General features: G+C 44.9%; 1 protein-coding gene across 1 annotated transcript in view; it reads right to left on the minus strand.

Annotated features, from left to right (window-relative positions):
- Positions 1-18,561, minus strand: part of LOC143808732 (cytochrome P450 2K1-like) — a 99,466-nt gene that overhangs the window by 15,821 nt on the left and 65,084 nt on the right. The window contains exon 6 of the mRNA XM_077291675.1: positions 3,848-3,989. Coding sequence (XP_077147790.1) covers positions 3,848-3,989 — 142 coding nt within the window. The remainder of the gene's footprint in view (positions 1-3,847; positions 3,990-18,561) is intronic.

The following is an 18,561-nucleotide window of genomic DNA, read 5'->3' on the forward strand; positions in this document are numbered from 1 at the left end:
GAGAAAAGAAAAATTATTTTTTATTTTCATGGCTCTGCGTTATAAACTTCTGTGAAGCACTTGGGGGTTCAAAGTGCTCACCACACATATAGATTAGTTCCTTCGGAGGTCTAGTTTCCAAAATGGGGTCACTTGTGCGGGAGCTCCAATGTTTAGGCACACAGGGGCTCTCCAAACGCGACATGGTGTCCGCTAATGATTGGAGCTAATTTTCCATTCAAAAAGCCAAATGGCGTGCCTTCCCTTCCGAGCCCTGCGGTGCGCCCAAACAGTGGTTTACCCCCACATATGGGGTATCATCGTACTCAGGACAAACTGGACAACAACATTTGGAGTCCAATTTCTCCTATTACCCTTGGGAAAATAAAAAATTCTGGGCTAAAAATCATTTTTGAGGAAAGAAAAATTATTTTTTATTTTCACGGCTCTGCGTTATAACTTCTGTAAAGCACCTGGGGGTTCAAAGTGCTCACCACACATCTAGATAAGTTCCCTTGGGGGTCTAGTTTCCAAAATGGAGTCACTTGTGGGGAGTTCCTACTGTTTAAGCACATCAGGGGCTCTGCAAACGCAACCTGACGCCCGCAGAGCATTCCATCAAAGTCTGCATTTTAAAACGTCACTACTTCCCTTCCAAACCCCGACGTGTGCCAAAACAGTGGTTTACCCCCACATATGGGGTATCAGCGTACTCAGGAGAAACTGGACAACAACTTTTGGGGTCCAATTTCTCCTGTTACCCTTGGGAAAATAAAAAAATGTGGGCTAAAAAATCATTTTTGAGAAAAGAAAAATTATTTTTTATTTTCATGGCTCTGCGTTATAAACTTCTGTGAAGCACTTGGGGGTTCAAAGTGCTCACCACACATATAGATTAGTTCCTTCGGAGGTCTAGTTTCCAAAATGGGGTCACTTGTGCGGGAGCTCCAATGTTTAGGCACACAGGGGCTCTCCAAACGCGACATGGTGTCCGCTAATGATTGGAGCTAATTTTCCATTCAAAAAGCCAAATGGCGTGCCTTCCCTTCCGAGCCCTGCGGTGCGCCCAAACAGTGGTTTACCCCCACATATGGGGTATCATCGTACTCAGGACAAACTGGACAACAACATTTGGAGTCCAATTTCTCCTATTACCCTTGGGAAAATAAAAAATTCTGGGCTAAAAATCATTTTTGAGGAAAGAAAAATTATTTTTTATTTTCACGGCTCTGCGTTATAAACTTCTGTAAAGCACCTGGGGGTTATAAGTGCTCACTATGCATCTAGATAAGTTCCTTGGGGGTCTAGTTTCCAAAATGGGGTCACTTGTAGGGGAGCTCCAATGTTTAGGCACACAGGGGCTCTCCAAACGCGACATGGTGTCCGCTAATGATTGGAGCTAATTTTCCATTCAAAAAGTCAAATGGCACGCCTCCCCTTCCGAGCCTTGCCGTGCACCCAAACAGTGGTTTACCCCCACATGTGAGGTATCGGTATACTCAGGAGAAATTGCCCAACAAATTTTAGGATCCATTTTATCCTGTTGCCCATGTGAAAATGAAAATATTGAGGCTAAAAGAAATTTTGTGTGAAAAAAAGTACTTTTTCATTTTTACAGATCAATTTGTGAAGCACCTGAGAGTTTAAAGTGCTCACTATGCTTCTAGATAAGTTCCTTGGGGGGTCTAGTTTCCAAAATGGGGTCACTTGTGGGGGAGCTTCAATGTTTAGGCACACAGGGGCTCTCCAAACGTGACATGGTGTCTGCTAGCGATGGAGATAATTTTTCATTCCCTTCCGAGCCCTGCCGTGCACCCAAACAGTGGTTTACCCCCACATATTAGGTATCAGCGTACTCAGAACAAATTGGACAACAACGTTCGTGGTCCAGTTTCTCCTTTTACCCTTGGGAAAATAAAAAAAATTTCGCTAAAAGATCATTTTTGTGACTAAAAAGTTTAATGTTCATTTTTTACTTCCATGTTGCTTCTGCTGCTGTGAAACACCTGAAGGGTTAATAAACTTCTTGAATGTGGTTTTGAGCACCTTGAGGGGTGCAGTTTTTAGAATGGTGTCACTTTGGGGTATTTTCAGCCATATAGAACCCTCAAACTGACTTCAAATGTGAGGTGGTCCCTAAAAAAAATGGTTTTGTAAATTTTGTTGTAAAAATGAGAAATCACTGGTCAAATTTTAACCCTTATAACTTCCTAGCAAAAAAAAAATTTGTTTCCAAAATTGTGCTGATGTAAAGTAGACATGTGGGAAATGTTATTTATTAAGTATTTTGTGTCACATAACTCTCTAGTTTAACAGAGTAAAAATTCAAAATGTGAAAATTGCGAAATTTTCAAAATTTTTGCCAAATTTCCATTTTTTTCACAAATAAACTCAGAAATTATCGACCTAAATTTACCACTAACATGAAGCCCAATATGTCACGAAAAAACAATCTCAGAATCGCTAGGATCCGTTGAAGCGTTCCTGAGTTATTACCTCATAAAGGGACACTGGTCAGAATTGCAAAAAACGGCAAGGTCATGAAGGGGTTAAAAACACACCTTTGGTTATCCTACTAAGGACTTATTGAAAGGTCCATTTTTTGCTAATAAATTCTCTCTCAGTTCTTTATTTTGTATTTCTTCTCATCTAAGATGCACAATAATAAATTATATTGTGGTATCGGGTTAGTCAGAAAAATCCATGTGAATATTTTCCTGCCCAATGACGACAAACGTATTCTCGGAGTATTAATCTGAGAATACGTTTGTCATCATTGGGCAGAAAAGTATTCACATCGATTTCTCATCCAAGAAAAAAACTGTTGAAACTCTGACCAAACTCTGATTAAAATCACTGATAAAACTAGGACAATTTTTCCCTTACGTGAAAAAAACGGATGTCTGAATGAGTCCTTAGTAATGATAGAGATCAGATGGAAACTGGAAACCAAGTCTACATATATATATGCTCTTTGGTTTTCCCTTAATATGTTTTACATGGGTGAAACAGGCAACACATAAAATGCATACCCCAATGTTTGATCAATAATTGGACTTTATGGGTTTACTTATGCAGTGAGACTCAGGAGCTTTAGTTACTTAGTAGTTTTTGTGCTGCACTGTGTCTTAACAAAATGAGGGCCTGAAATGATGGAATGAGGGACACGTGTGTCATTTTAGGGATCATTGTCTCCACAAGAGGAAATCATTTTAGAATCCATCCTAATAATACTTAATACATTTGTTTTTACTAAGTTTCACATCTTTTAAGCCACTACAATATATATTTATACTGACCTGCAGAATCGCAATGCCAGGTCATTATTATTATAAAACAAATGTTGTAAAAAACGAAACCCAAAATAAAGGACAGAACTGCATTTTTGTCCACCAATTCATACCAGTTAGAATTTTTTTCCCATGATTAATTGATTTCTGTGGATTATAGCAGCAACTGAGTCGATTACGTCACCAGTCTCCTGTTACAGGGCTATTGAGGCCAGTAATTGTCTGCAGCAGTCAGATGACTAGAACAGGGTATCATCAGAGAAACATCCAAATATTCCAAAAATTACCCTCATGATTAATCTCCCCCACCATATTATTTTAAGATTTAAATTAGAACATATTTCTTGTCACTTGTGTACTATAACATCAGACCCATCAGACCCCAGGGGAAAGAAAATGCTGGACACAACACCATTGGGAATTAAAAAAAAATGTGCAAATTTTGTAAGTTCATGATTTTCCACTTGAGGATTTCCAGCTTCAAATTTACAACAACAAACAAGACAGGCCGAGAGTTGTAATTTTGCAAAAGCTGGAGAGCCTTAAGTTGGAAACTACTAGCTTTTGCTCAATCATACCTTGGATGTTTTGATATTTGATCATTAGTAGAAGTCCCCAGCGGAGTGTGGTGGATGTTGTCTCCATTCCTGCAGAAAACAAGTTCCTCACTACTCTTGTCAAATTGCCATTGTGGAAATACGATAGGGGGTTTCCTGCCTCCTGCAAAATAAGTCAATATATTTTTACAGTGAGCAAGGTACATTAACCCAAGGTCGGATTCATGCTTCAGTGAAACAGTGATTATTCTTGCATTAGAAGGCCCGATGCAACTGCTCTCTGTCGTGGTTCCACCCTTCAGTGTGTCTGAGATGCAGTTACTGACCGCTCAGCCATCCAATCTGTTACTGGGGCATCTTGAAGCTGTCATTACTGGTGCAGCGGCGTGCTGAGCTGTCGGAGTGTTGATTGACAGCTCAGCCATCCTCTCTGAGTCTGGGAGGCGCTAGCTGTCTTCAGGTGTTTTGTTCCTTGTGATTGCCAGGCTACTTAACTGCGCTGTTGCTCCCAATTCTCTGGCAGATATACATTCAGCTACTGTGTGACTTGTCTCTCTGTGCCTAGCATTCTGTGTTTTGATCTTTCATTGCCTGACCTTGGACCTCATTCTGACCATTTGTCTGGTTAACACCTTCTACTCTGATCCGCTAACCTCCTGGTATTGTGACACTGGAAGGTTACCCGACTACGCTTTTGTCTCTTCCTTCTGTTTATCATATACACTCCAGGCTTTTGACCTCGTACTCCCTGACTATCCTGTCTCACTGTTTATCCGTGAGAAGTAATTCATTGTCACACTCACCTGAGCTAAAAACTTTCTAAACATATGTGAAGCATTTTGCTCAAGTTATCAGGAGACCTCGTAGAGTCAGGTCAAAGATTCACTAAGTTGGTGCATACAGATAGGTATTGTCCAACTTTGACAAAACCCTTTGAATGTGCAACTGCGCACTAAAGCCGTATACCAATGGGCTGTCACTGACCACATTGCACACATGTACCTGCCACCAATATGAGGTTTACGGTGGTGCTACAGAAATGATTCAATGTGAATGAGACCGATATGCTACTCAAATTAATATAGCAAGGCAGCCATCATGTTGGTGGCTGCTACATTTGCTGTTTATTCTGGTAGTGGCATTGGATTAGATGTCATATATCCTAATTGATCACTATTTATTTAAAATGTAAGAACTGAATTTTTATTTTTACTTCATTGTTTCCAAAAATTATTTTTTGAGATAAGCTAAGGAGTAGGGTTGAGCGACTTTCATTTTTTTAAGATCGAGTAGGGTTTTGGGAAACCCGATTTTGTCCAGAGTCGAGTCGAGTGCAGTCGGCCGATTATCGCTAAAAGTCGGGGATCGACCGAAACACGAAACCCAATGCAAGTCAATGGGGAAGCATAGTCGGCAGTGAGTGGAGGCCAGGAAAACACCTACAGTGCCCATTTTAATGCCAAAAACATCCATTCTTGTTTCTGAAGCTTGCCAATCTTAATTAACTGTATAATAATAGTTGGGCATAGGGAATTGGGGGAAAGTTGTGGGGGGAGTAGGGCTGGCTCAAGTTTTTCGTGGGCCCAGGAAATGCGGACTACGTCACGGCGGTGTTGCAGGGAAAGGTAAGTATTTAAAAGTTGCAAGTGCTGTGATCCTGAGCAAGCAGGGGGGGGGCCCACTCGTTCGCATTGCCACTGGCACAGGGCCCCTCAAAGTACGGCGGTGTGTTTGCATGGCGGGGGCGCCTCCCACCAGCAGCGACACTTTTGCGTACTCTGAGGGGCCCTGTGCCAGTGACGTCGCCAACGAGTATGCCCCCCCACCTGATGAAGGAACCTGCACTTTCATCTGCACCTTCCTCTTTGTCCCTGTGTAAGGTGGTATAACATGCGGGAAGGGGAACCTTACTTTCAGCAGGGACAGATTCTGGCTGTGTAGAGTACAAGGGGAATGTAGTGGTCTAGGTCAATGTACCAGCAGACTCATTTAGCAGTGGCTGGGCAATGGGCAGGATGAGGAGGAAACAGATATAGGGCCAAAGAATAAAGTAGGCTACATGCAGTTCAAAATTGGTAACAGGACTAAACAGGCGGCATTGCTTTGTTCAGTGGAGTAGCAAACCCAAGAGCAGCAGACACTGTTTCAAGGGCCTAACCACACTAGTAGGCCAAATGCAGTTTAATATCTGATAGTATAGGGCGAAAGCCAGAATGTGGAAGCTCAGCTTTGTTCAGTTGAGGACAACACCAGGGAGGGGCAGACACCTTTAGTAGGCCGGAAAAGCCTATTGCATTTTTTAAAATGGTAATTTGGAGCAGAAGGTTGAAGCTCAGCTTTATTTAGTTGAGGGCAACACCAGGCAGGGGCACACAGACAGACACCTTTAGTAGGCCGGAAAAGCCTATTGCATTTTTCAAAATGGTAATTTGGAGCAGAAGGTTGAAGCTCAGCTTTATTTAGTTGAGGGCAACACCAGGGAGGGGCAGAAGCCGTTAGTAGGCCCTAACCACCCTTTTTTTTTAAAAAACCACTTAATGAGAGCCGAAAGGTTGAAGCTCAGCTTTATTTAGTTGAGGACAACACCAGGGTTGGGCAGAAGCCGTTAGTAGGCCCTAACCACCATTTTTTTTTTTAAAACCACTTAATGAGAGCCGGAAGGTTGAAGCTCAGCTTTATTTAGTTGAGGACAACACCAGGGAGGGGCAGAAGCCGTTAGTAGGCCCTAACCACCATTTTTTTTTTTAAAACCACTTAATGAGAGCCGGAAGGTTGAAGCTCAGCTTTATTTAGTTGAGGACAACACCAGGGAGGGGCACACAGACAGACACCTTTAGTAGGCCGGAAAAGCCTATTGCATTTTTCAAAATGGTAATTTGGAGCAGAAGGTTGAAGCTCAGCTTTATTTAGTTGAGGGCAACACCAGGGAGGGGCAGAAGCCGTTAGTAGGCCCTAACCACCATTTTTTTTTTTTAAAACCACTTAATGAGAGCCGGAAGGTTGAAGCTCAGCTTTATTTAGTTGAGGACAACACCAGGCAGGGGCACACAGACAGACACCTTTAGTAGGCCTGAAAAGCCTATTGCATTTTTCAAAATGGTAATTTGGAGCAGAAGGTTGAAGCTCAGCTTTATTTAGTTGAGGGCAACACCAGGGAGGGGCAGAAGCCGTTAGTAGGCCCTAACCACCATTTTTTTTTTTAAAACCACATAATGAGAGCCGGAAGGTTGAAGCTCAGCTTTATTTAGTTGAGGACAACACCAGGGAGGGGCAGAAGCCGTTAGTAGGCCCTAACCACCATTTTTTTTTTTTAAAACCACTTAATGAGAGCCGGAAGGTTGAAGCTCAGCTTTATTTAGTTGAGGACAACACCAGGGAGGGGCAGAAGCCGTTAGTAGGCCCTAACCACCATTTTTTTTTTTAAAACCACTTAATGAGAGCCGGAAGGTTGAAGTTCAGCTTTATTTAGTTGAGGACAACACCAGGCAGGGGCACACAGACAGACACCTTTAGTAGGCCTGAAAAGCCTATTGCATTTTTCAAAATGGTAATTTGGAGCAGAAGGTTGAAGCTCAGCTTTATTTAGTTGAGGGCAACACCAGGGAGGGGCAGAAGCCGTTAGTAGGCCCTAACCACCATTTTTTTTTTTTAAAACCACTTAATGAGAGCCGGAAGGTTGAAGCTCAGCTTTATTTAGTTGAGGACAACACCAGGCAGGGGCACACAGACAGACACCTTTAGTAGGCCTGAAAAGCCTATTGCATTTTTCAAAATGGTAATTTGGAGCAGAAGGTTGAAGCTCAGCTTTATTTAGTTGAGGGCAACACCAGGGAGGGGCAGAAGCCGTTAGTAGGCCCTAACCACCATTTTTTTTTTTAAAACCACATAATGAGAGCCGGAAGGTTGAAGCTCAGCTTTATTTAGTTGAGGACAACACCAGGGAGGGGCACACAGACAGACACCTTTAGTAGGCCGGAAAAGCCTATTGCATTTTTCAAAATGGTAATTTGGAGCAGAAGGTTGAAGCTCAGCTTTATTTAGTTGAGGGCAACACCAGGGAGGGGCAGAAGCCGTTAGTAGGCCCTAACCACCATTTTTTTTTTTTAAAACCACTTAATGAGAGCCGGAAGGTTGAAGCTCAGCTTTATTTAGTTGAGGACAACACCAGGCAGGGGCACACAGACAGACACCTTTAGTAGGCCTGAAAAGCCTATTGCATTTTTCAAAATGGTAATTTGGAGCAGAAGGTTGAAGCTCAGCTTTATTTAGTTGAGGGCAACACCAGGGAGGGGCAGAAGCCGTTAGTAGGCCCTAACCACCATTTTTTTTTTTAAAACCACATAATGAGAGCCGGAAGGTTGAAGCTCAGCTTTATTTAGTTGAGGACAACACCAGGGAGGGGCACACAGACAGACACCTTTAGTAGGCCGGAAAAGCCTATTGCATTTTTCAAAATGGTAATTTGGAGCAGAAGGTTGAAGCTCAGCTTTATTTAGTTGAGGGCAACACCAGGGAGGGGCAGAAGCCGTTAGTAGGCCCTAACCACCATTTTTTTTTTTTAAAACCACTTAATGAGAGCCGGAAGGTTGAAGCTCAGCTTTATTTAGTTGAGGACAACACCAGGGAGGGGCAGAAGCCGTTAGTAGGCCCTAACCACCATTTTTTTTTTTAAAACCACATAATGAGAGCCGGAAGGTTGAAGCTCAGCTTTATTTAGTTGAGGACAACACCAGGGAGGGGCAGAAGCCGTTAGTAGGCCCTAACCACCATTTTTTTTTTTTAAAACCACTTAATGAGAGCCGGAAGGTTGAAGCTCAGCTTTATTTAGTTGAGGACAACACCAGGGAGGGGCAGAAGCCGTTAGTAGGCCCTAACCACCATTTTTTTTTTTAAAACCACATAATGAGAGCCGGAAGGTTGAAGCTCAGCTTTATTTAGTTGAGGACAACACCAGGGAGGGGCACACAGACAGACACCTTTAGTAGGCCGGAAAAGCCTATTGCATTTTTCAAAATGGTAATTTGGAGCAGAAGGTTGAAGCTCAGCTTTATTTAGTTGAGGGCAACACCAGGGAGGGGCAGAAGCCGTTAGTAGGCCCTAACCACCATTTTTTTTTTTTAAAACCACTTAATGAGAGCCGGAAGGTTGAAGCTCAGCTTTATTTAGTTGAGGACAACACCAGGCAGGGGCACACAGACAGACACTTTTAGTAGGCCGGAAAAGCCTATTGCATTTTTCAAAATGGTAATTTGGAGCAGAAGGTTGAAGCTCAGCTTTATTTAGTTGAGGGCAACACCAGGGAGGGGCAGAAGCCGTTAGTAGGCCCTAACCAAAGTTGAAGGCCAAATGCAGTTTAATTTCTGATACTATAGGCCGAAAGCCAGAAGGTGGAAGTTCCGATTTAGACAGTGGAGGACAATTTGAATTAGGGACTGCAGACAGACTTAGTAGGCTGTCCCCTGTGGACCATGCATCCACCACATTAACCCATTGCGCCGTAATGGACACGTAATCTTCCGTGGCCATGCCTACAGGTCCATGCGTCTGTTGTCAGGTGCACCTTTGTACTCACAGATTGCCAGAGTGCATGGACAATGCGGTCTTCTACATGCTGGTGGAGGGTTGGGATGGCTTTTCTCGCAAAATAAGTGTCGACTGGTTAGCTTGTAGCGTGGTACAGCGTAGTCCATCATGGCCTTATTAATAGTAAATAAAATATATAACTAGGCTCTATGAACTTTTAAATAGGTTCCAGGGGTACACGGGCAGCATTGGTGTGGTCAGTGGAGGAGTATTGCAAGTAGGGGCTGCAGACAGGCTATCAAAGGCCTAAAATAACAAACAGTAGGCAGTCATGGCAGTTTTACATCGGTTACATGGATACACAGGCAGGCACTCCAGGCAGCATTGTGGTCAGTGGAGGAGTATTGCAAGTAGGGGCCGCAGACAGGCTATCAAAGGCCTAAAATAACAAACAATAGGCTCATGGCAGTTTTACAGCGGTTACATGGATACACGGGCAGGCAACTTGGTGGTGGTGAGTGGAGGAGTATTTAAAGTAGGGACCGCAGACAGGCTATCAAAGGCCTAAAATAACAAACAATAGGCTTATGGCAGTTTTACAGCGGTTACATGGATACACGGGCAGGCAGCCTGGTGGTCAGTGGAGGAGTATTTAAAGTAGGGACCGCAGACAGGCTATCAAAGGCCTAACATAACAAACAATAGGCTCATGGCAGTTTCACAGCGGTTACATGGATACACGGGCAGGCAGCTTGGTGGTGGTGAGTGGAGGAGTATTTAAAGTAGGGACCGCAGACAGGCTATCAAAGGCCTAAAATAACAAACAATAGGCTCATGGCAGTTTTACAGCGGTTACATGGATACACGGGCAGGCAGCTTGGTGGTCAGTGGAGGAGTATTTAAAGTAGGGACCGCAGACAGGCTTCAAAGGCCTAACATAAGAAAATGGGCTGGCTGTAGGCACTTTATAATTGGTTCCAGGGGTACACGGGCAGCAGTGGTCTGGTCAGTGGAGGAGTATTTAAAGTAGGGACCGCAGACAGGCTATCAAAGGCCTAACATAACAAACAATAGGCTCATGGCAGTTTCACAGCGGTTACATGGATACACGGGCAGGCAGCTTGGTGGTGAGTGGAGGAGTATTTAAAGTAGGGACCGCAGACAGGCTATCAAAGGCCTAAAATAACAAACAATAGGCTCATGGCAGTTTCACAGCGGTTACATGGATACACGGGCAGGCAGCTTGGTGGTGGTGAGTGGAGGAGTATTTAAAGTAGGGACCGCAGACAGGCTTCAAAGGCCTAACATAAGAAAATGGGCTGGCTGTAGGCACTTTATAATTGGTTCCAGGGGTACACGGGCAGCAGTGGTCTGGTCAGTGGAGGAGTATTTAAAGTAGGGACCGCAGACAGGCTATCAAAGGCCTAAAATAACAAACAATAGGCTCATGGCAGCTTTACAGCGGTTACATGGATACACAGGCAGCTTGGTGGTGAGTGGAGGAGTATTTAAAGTAGGGACCGCAGACAGGCTATCACAGGCCTAAAATAACAAACAATAGGCTCATGGCAGCTTTACAGCGGTTACATGGATACACGGGCAGGCAGCTTGGTGGTCAGTGGAGGAGTATTTAAAGTAGGGACCGCAGACAGGCTTCAAAGGCCTAACATAAGAAAATGGGCTGGCTGTAGGCACTTTATAATTGGTTCCAGGGGTACACGGGCAGCAGTGGTCTGGTCAGTGGAGGAGTATTTAAAGTAGGGACCGCAGACAGGCTATCAAAGGCCTAAAATAACAAACAATAGGCTCATGGCAGCTTTACAGCGGTTACATGGATACACAGGCAGCTTGGTGGTGAGTGGAGGAGTATTTAAAGTAGGGACCGCAGACAGGCTATCAAAGGCCTAAAATAACAAACAATAGGCTTATGGCAGTTTTACAGCGGTTACATGGATACACGGGCAGGCAGCTTGGTGGTGGTGAGTGGAGGAGTATTTAAAGTAGGGACCGCAGACAGGCTTCAAAGGCCTAACATAAGAAAATGGGCTGGCTGTAGGCACTTTATAATTGGTTCCAGGGGTACACGGGCAGCAGTGGTCTGGTCAGTGGAGGAGTATTTAAAGTAGGGACCGCAGACAGGCTATCAAAGGCCTAAAATAACAAACAATAGGCTCATGGCAGCTTTACAGCGGTTACATGGATACACAGGCAGCTTGGTGGTGAGTGGAGGAGTATTTAAAGTAGGGACCGCAGACAGGCTATCAAAGGCCTAAAATAACAAACAATAGGCTCGCTTTACAGCGGTTACATGGATACACGGGCAGGCAGCTTGGTGGTCAGTGGAGGAGTATTTAAAGTAGGGACCGCAGACAGGCTTCAAAGGCCTAACATAAGAAAATGGGCTGGCTGTAGGCACTTTATAATTGGTTCCAGGGGTACACGGGCAGCAGTGGTCTGGTCAGTGGAGGAGTATTTAAAGTAGGGACCGCAGACAGGCTATCAAAGGCCTAAAATAACAAACAATAGGCTCATGGCAGCTTTACAGCGGTTACATGGATACACAGGCAGCTTGGTGGTGAGTGGAGGAGTATTTAAAGTAGGGACCGCAGACAGGCTATCAAAGGCCTAAAATAACAAACAATAGGCTTATGGCAGTTTTACAGCGGTTACATGGATACACGGGCAGGCAGCTTGGTGGTGGTGAGTGGAGGAGTATTTAAAGTAGGGACCGCAGACAGGCTATCAAAGGCCTAAAATAACAAACAATAGGCTTATGGCAGTTTTACAGCGGTTACATGGATACACGGGCAGGCAGCTTGGTGGTGGTGAGTGGAGGAGTATTTAAAGTAGGGACCGCAGACAGGCTTCAAAGGCCTAACATAAGAAAATGGGCTGGCTGTAGGCACTTTATAATTGGTTCCAGGGGTACACGGGCAGCAGTGGTCTGGTCAGTGGAGGAGTATTTAAAGTAGGGACCGCAGACAGGCTATCAAAGGCCTAAAATAACAAACAATAGGCTCATGGCAGCTTTACAGCGGTTACATGGATACACAGGCAGCTTGGTGGTGAGTGGAGGAGTATTTAAAGTAGGGACCGCAGACAGGCTATCAAAGGCCTAAAATAACAAACAATAGGCTCATGGCAGCTTTACAGCGGTTACATGGATACACAGGCAGCTTGGTGGTGAGTGGAGGAGTATTTAAAGTAGGGACCGCAGACAGGCTATCAAAGGCCTAAAATAACAAACAATAGGCTCATGGCAGCTTTACAGCGGTTACATGGATACACAGGCAGCTTGGTGGTGAGTGGAGGAGTAGTGCAAGGAGTGTCTGTCCCAGTACTCCCAAAATATAAATAGATGTTAATGTCTCGCAAAACAACCAAAAAAAAAAAAAAGGTGGCATACTTAGGTACAGGGGTGGGCTCATCTACTGAGTTTCTGACATAGTAATTTGGCAGTAACTATTTAATGGTGCCAATATAGGACACAGACACAGACTACTTTAAGTTGCATCATAGATGTCTACAAATTTGTATTGTCAGTGCCAGACATTGAATGATGTCAGCGAATAGACTAAAGATTGGTGGAGCTGTGCGACATAATTTTGCACGTGGTAGAGCACATTTTGAGCTGGGGTAGGGGGGAACTCTCTTGAGGCCGGCGGGACCGCCCCAGGGCCCCTCATGTTACAACGGTGTGTCTGACGTTGGGTGCGCACCACCACCGCCAGAGACACTACATTGTACTATGAGGGACCCAGTAGCAATGCCGTCAACCAAAAGCGAGCACACCCACCTCTTCAGACAAACAGCAGTCTCACGGGTGCTTGCGCCAAGTCGCGATACCACGGCCCCGTGTGGGGAGTTTTGCCATTTAGGGAGGTGTAAACATGTCGTATGCTGTACAATCAGCTGCAGCAAATTAGACATTAGAAAAGTAATTCACAGGCAAGAGCTTTTCATAGGAAAGCTAGGTGTCGGCCGGGCAAGGTGGGGCAAAAGATTTCGAAATCCAGTTGTGGTTCATTTTAATGAATGTTAGATCGTCAACATTTTGGGTAGCCAGACGAGTCCTTTTTTCGGTTAATATTGAACCTGCAGCACTGAATACTCTTTCTGATAGGACACTTGCTGCCGGGCAAGCAAGCTCCTGCAATGCATATTCTGCCAATTCTGGCCAGGTGTCTAATTTGGAGGCCCAGTAATCAAATGGGAATGACGGTTGAGGGAGAACATCGATAAGGGATGAAAAATAGTTAGTAACCATACTGGACAAATGTTGTCTCCTGTCACTTTCAATTGATGCAGCAGTACCTGTCCTGTCTGCGGTCATAGCAAAATCACTCCACAACCTGGTCAGAAAACCCCTCTGTCCAACGCCACTTCTGATGTGTGCACCCCTAACACTCCTAGTCTGCTGCCCCCTGGAGCTCGTGTGAGAACGATCACGTGCGCTGTGTGCTGGGAATGCCTGAAGCAAACGGTCAACAAGAGTTGATTGTTTGGTTGCTAATATTAGTTCCAAGTTCTCATGTGGCATAATATTTTGCAATTTGCCTTTATAGCGTGGATCAAGGAGGCAGGCCAACCAGTAATCGTCATCGTTCATCATTTTCATAATGCGTGTGTCCCTTTTTAGGATACGTAAGGCATAATCCGCCATGTGGGCCAAAGTTCCAGTTGTCAAATCTCCGGTTGTGATTGGTTGAGGGGCAGTTGCAGGCAAATCTACGTCACTTGTGTCCCTCAAAAAACCAGAACCCGGCCGTGACACGCAACCAATTTCCTGTGCCCCCGGGAAAGGTTCGGCATTAAAAATATACTCATCCCCATCATCCTCCTCGTCCTCCACCTCCTCTTCGCCCGCTACCTCGTCCTGTACACTGCCCTGACCAGACAATGGCTGACTGTCATCAAGGCTTTCCTCTTCCTCTGGTGCAGACGCCTGCTCCTTTATGTGCGTCAAACTTTGCATCAGCAGACGCATTAGGGGGATGCTCATGCTTATTACGGCGTTGTCTGCACTAACCAGCCGTGTGCATTCCTCAAAACACTGAAGGACTTGACACATGTCTTGTATCTTAGACCACTGCACACCTGACAACTCCATGTCTGCCATCCTACTGCCTGCCCGTGTATCCTCCCACAAATAAATAACAGCACGCCTCTGTTCGCACAGTCTCTGAAGCATGTGCAGTGTTGAGTTCCACCTTGTTGCAACGTCTATGATTAGGCGATGCTGGGGAAGGTTCAAAGACCGCTGATAGGTCTGCATACGGCTGGCGTGTACAGGCGAACGTCGGATATGTGAGCAAAGTGCACGCACTTTGAGGAGCAGGTCGGAGAACCCAGGATAAGTTTTCAATAAGCACTGCACCACCAGGTTTAAGGTGTGAGCCAGGCAAGGAATGTGTTTCAGTTGGGAAAGGGAGATGGCAGCCATGAAATTCCTTCCGTTATCACTCACTACCTTGCCTGCCTCAAGATCTACTGTGCCCAGCCACGACTGTGTTTCTTGTTGCAAGAACTCGGACAGAACTTCCGCGGGGTGTCTGTTGTCGCCCAAGCACTTCATAGCCAATACAGCCTGCTGACGCTTGGCAGTAGCTGGCCCATAATGGGACAACTGGTGTGCAACAGTGTCATCTGCCGATGGAGTGGTTGGCAGACTGCGTTCTGTGGAAGAGCTGTAGCTTCTGCAGGAGGACGAGGAGGAGGAGGAGGAGGGGGTGCGAACGCCTACAGCCAACTGTTTCCTAGACCGTGGGCTAGGCACAACTGTCCCTAAATTGATGTCGCCTGTGGACCCTGCATCCACCACATTCACCCAGTGTGCCGTGATGGACACATAACGTCCCTGGCCATGCCTACTGGTCCATGCATCTGTAGTCAGGTGCACCTTTGTACTCACAGATTGCCTGAGTGCATGGACGATGCGCTGTTTAACATGCTGGTGCAGGGCTGGGATGGCTTTTCTGGAAAAAAAGTGTCGACTGGGTAGCTCGTATCGTGGTTCAGCGTACTCCATCAGGGCTTTGAAAGCTTCGCTTTCAACTAACCGGTAGGGCATCATCTCTAACGAGATTAGTCTAGCTATGTGGGCGTTAAAACCCTGTGTACGCGGATGCGAGGATAAGTACTTCCTTTTTCTAACCAGAGTCTCATGTAGGGTGAGCTGGACTGGAGAGCTGGAGATCGTGGAACTTTCGGGTGTGCCGGTGTACATGGCAGACTGAGAGACGGTTGGAGACGGTATTGTTTCCGCCGGTGCCCTAGATGCAATATTTCCTCCTACAAAACTGGTGATTCCCTGACCCTGACTGCTTTTGGCTGGCAAAGAAACCTGCACAGATACTGCCGGTGGTGCGGAAAATGGTGGCCTTACAGTGACGGAAGGGATGTTGCGTTGCTGACTAGCTTCATAGGCCGAGGGTGCTACAACCTTGAGGGACGTTTGGTAGTTAGTCCAGGCTTGAAAATGCATGGTGGTTAAGTGTCTATGCATGCAACTAGTATTTAGACTTTTCAGATTCTGACCTCTGCTTAAGCTAGTTGAACATTTTTGACAGATGACTTTGCGCTGATCAGTTGGATGTTGTTTAAAAAAATGCCAGACTGCACTCTTCCTAGACTCGGATCCCTTTTCAGGGATTGCAGACTGAGCTTTAACCGGATGGCAACGCTGTGCTCCAACAGGTTTTGGCTTTGACACGCGTTTTGGGCCAGATACGGGCCCGGCAGATGGAACCTGTTGCGATGTTGATGCCTGCTGCGGCCCCTCCTCCACCTCCGCTTCTGAACTACTGCCGCCTGCACCCTGTTCCCCCAATGGCTGCCAATCGGGGTCAATAACTGGGTCATCTATTACCTCCTCTTCGAGCTCGTGTGCAACTTCGTCTGTGTCACTGTGTCGGTCGGTGGTATAGCGTTCGTGGCGGGGCAACATAGTCTCATCAGGGTCTGATTGTGGATCTGTACCCTGAGAGGGCAATGTGGTGGTCTGAGTCAAAGGAGCAGCATAGTACTCTGGCTGTGGCTGTGCATCAGTGCACTCCATGTCAGAATATACTTGTAATGGGCATGGCCTGTTAAATGTTTCACTTTCTAAGCCAGGGACGGTATGTGTAAAGAGCTCCATGGAGTGACCCGTTGTGTCGCCTGCTGCATCCTTCTCTCTTGTTGTAGTTTTTGCTGAGGAGGACAAGGAAGCGACTTGTCCCTGACCGTGAACATCCACAAGCGACGCGCTGCTTTTACATTTACCAGTTTCGGAAGAGGAGGCAAAAGAGCTAGAGGCTGAGTCTGCAATGTAAGCCAAAACTTGCTGTTGCTGCTCCGCCTTTAAAAGCGGTTTTCCTACTCCCAGAAAAGAGAGCGTTCGAGGCCTTGTGTAGCCTGATGACGAAACTGGCTCCACAGCTCCAGACTTAGGTGGAATATTTTTATCCCCACGACCACCTGATGCTCCACTACCACTACCATCATTACCAGCTGACAATGAACGCCCACGACGACCTCTTGCACCAGACTTCCTCATTGTTTTAAAATCTTAACCAAAGTAACTTTATTTGTTGCTGTCAAACAACTTACACGGTGAGCTATAACTTCAGTATGATTTCAATATCCCTTAACAGGTTGGTGAGACCACAAGGAAAATCAGGCACAATGTTACACACTCTGTTTTCTGTGGCACAAAATCACAGAGATGACACACACGCAGGACTGTCACTCAAGCACTAATGTCAATATTAATCTCCCACCTAATTTATGTTTTTTTTTTTTCAGGGAGACTTTAGAAACCAAATAATATTAAAAAAAAAAAAAAAAAAAAGGCTTTCTATGGCCCACAATTAGAGAGAGAGAGGTGGCACACCCAGGAGTCAAGACTGGCACACAAGCTGAAAGGGCAATATTACTCTCCCATTGTTTTTTTATGTATTTTTTGTTTTTTAAGGGAGACTTTAGAAACCCAATAATATTTAAAAAAAAAAATAAATAGGCTTTCTATGGCCCACTGAATGAGAGGGAGAGAGGTGGCACACCCAGGAGTCAAGACTGGCACACAAGCTGAAAGGGCAATATTACTCTCCCACTGTTTTTTTAGGTTTTTTTTTTTTTTTCAGGGAGACTTTAGAAACCAAATAATATTAAAAAAAAAAAAAAAAAAATAGGCTTGCTATAGCCCACTGAATGAGAGATAGCACACACAGCAGTGGCACACAAGCCCTGACTGAGGCCAATATTTTTCTCCCACTGATTGATGTAGTGTTTTTGTGTTGAGGTAGAATTTAGAACACAAATCACGGAAAAAATAAATAGGCTTTCTATGGCCCACTGAATGAAAGGGAGAGAGGTGGCACACCCAGGAGTCAAGACTGGCACACAAGCTGAAAGGGCAATATTACTCTCCCACTGTTTTTTTATGTATTTTTTGTTTTTTCAGGGAGACTTTAGAAACCCAATAATATTTAAAAAAAAAAATAAATAGGCTTTCTATGGCCCATTGAATGAGAGGGAGAGAGGTGGCACACCCAGGAGTCAAGACTGGCACACAAGCTGAAAGGGCAATATTACTCTCCCACTGTTTTTTTAGGTTTTTTTTTTTTTTTCAGGGAGACTTTAGAAACCAAATAATATTAAAAAAAAAAATAAAAAAATAGGCTTGCTATAGCCCACTGAATGAGAGATAGCACACACAGCAGTGGCACACAAGCCCTGACTGAGGCCAATATTTTTCTCCCACTGATTGATGTAGTGTTTTTGTGTTGAGGTAGAATTTAGAACACAAATCACGGAAAAAATAAATAGGCTTTCTATGGCCCACTGAATGAAAGGGAGAGAGGTGGCACACCCAGGAGTCAAGACTGGCACACAAGCTGAAAGGGCAATATTACTCTCCCACTGTTTTTTTATGTATTTTTTGTTTTTTCAGGGAGACTTTAGAAACCCAATAATATTTTAAAAAAAAAATAAATAGGCTTTCTATGGCCCACTGAATGAGAGGGAGAGAGGTGGCACACCCAGGAGTCAAGACTGGCACACAAGCTGAAAGGGCAATATTACTCTCCCACTGTTTTTTTAGGTTTTTTTTTTTTTTTCAGGGAGACTTTAGAAACCAAATAATATTAAAAAAAAAAATAAAAAAATAGGCTTGCTATAGCCCACTGAATGAGAGATAGCACACACAGCAGTGGCACACAAGCCCTGACTGA

Source organism: Ranitomeya variabilis, chromosome 2 (genome assembly GCF_051348905.1).
Source record: "Ranitomeya variabilis isolate aRanVar5 chromosome 2, aRanVar5.hap1, whole genome shotgun sequence".
In the NCBI taxonomy this organism is placed as follows: Eukaryota; Metazoa; Chordata; class Amphibia; order Anura; family Dendrobatidae; genus Ranitomeya; species Ranitomeya variabilis.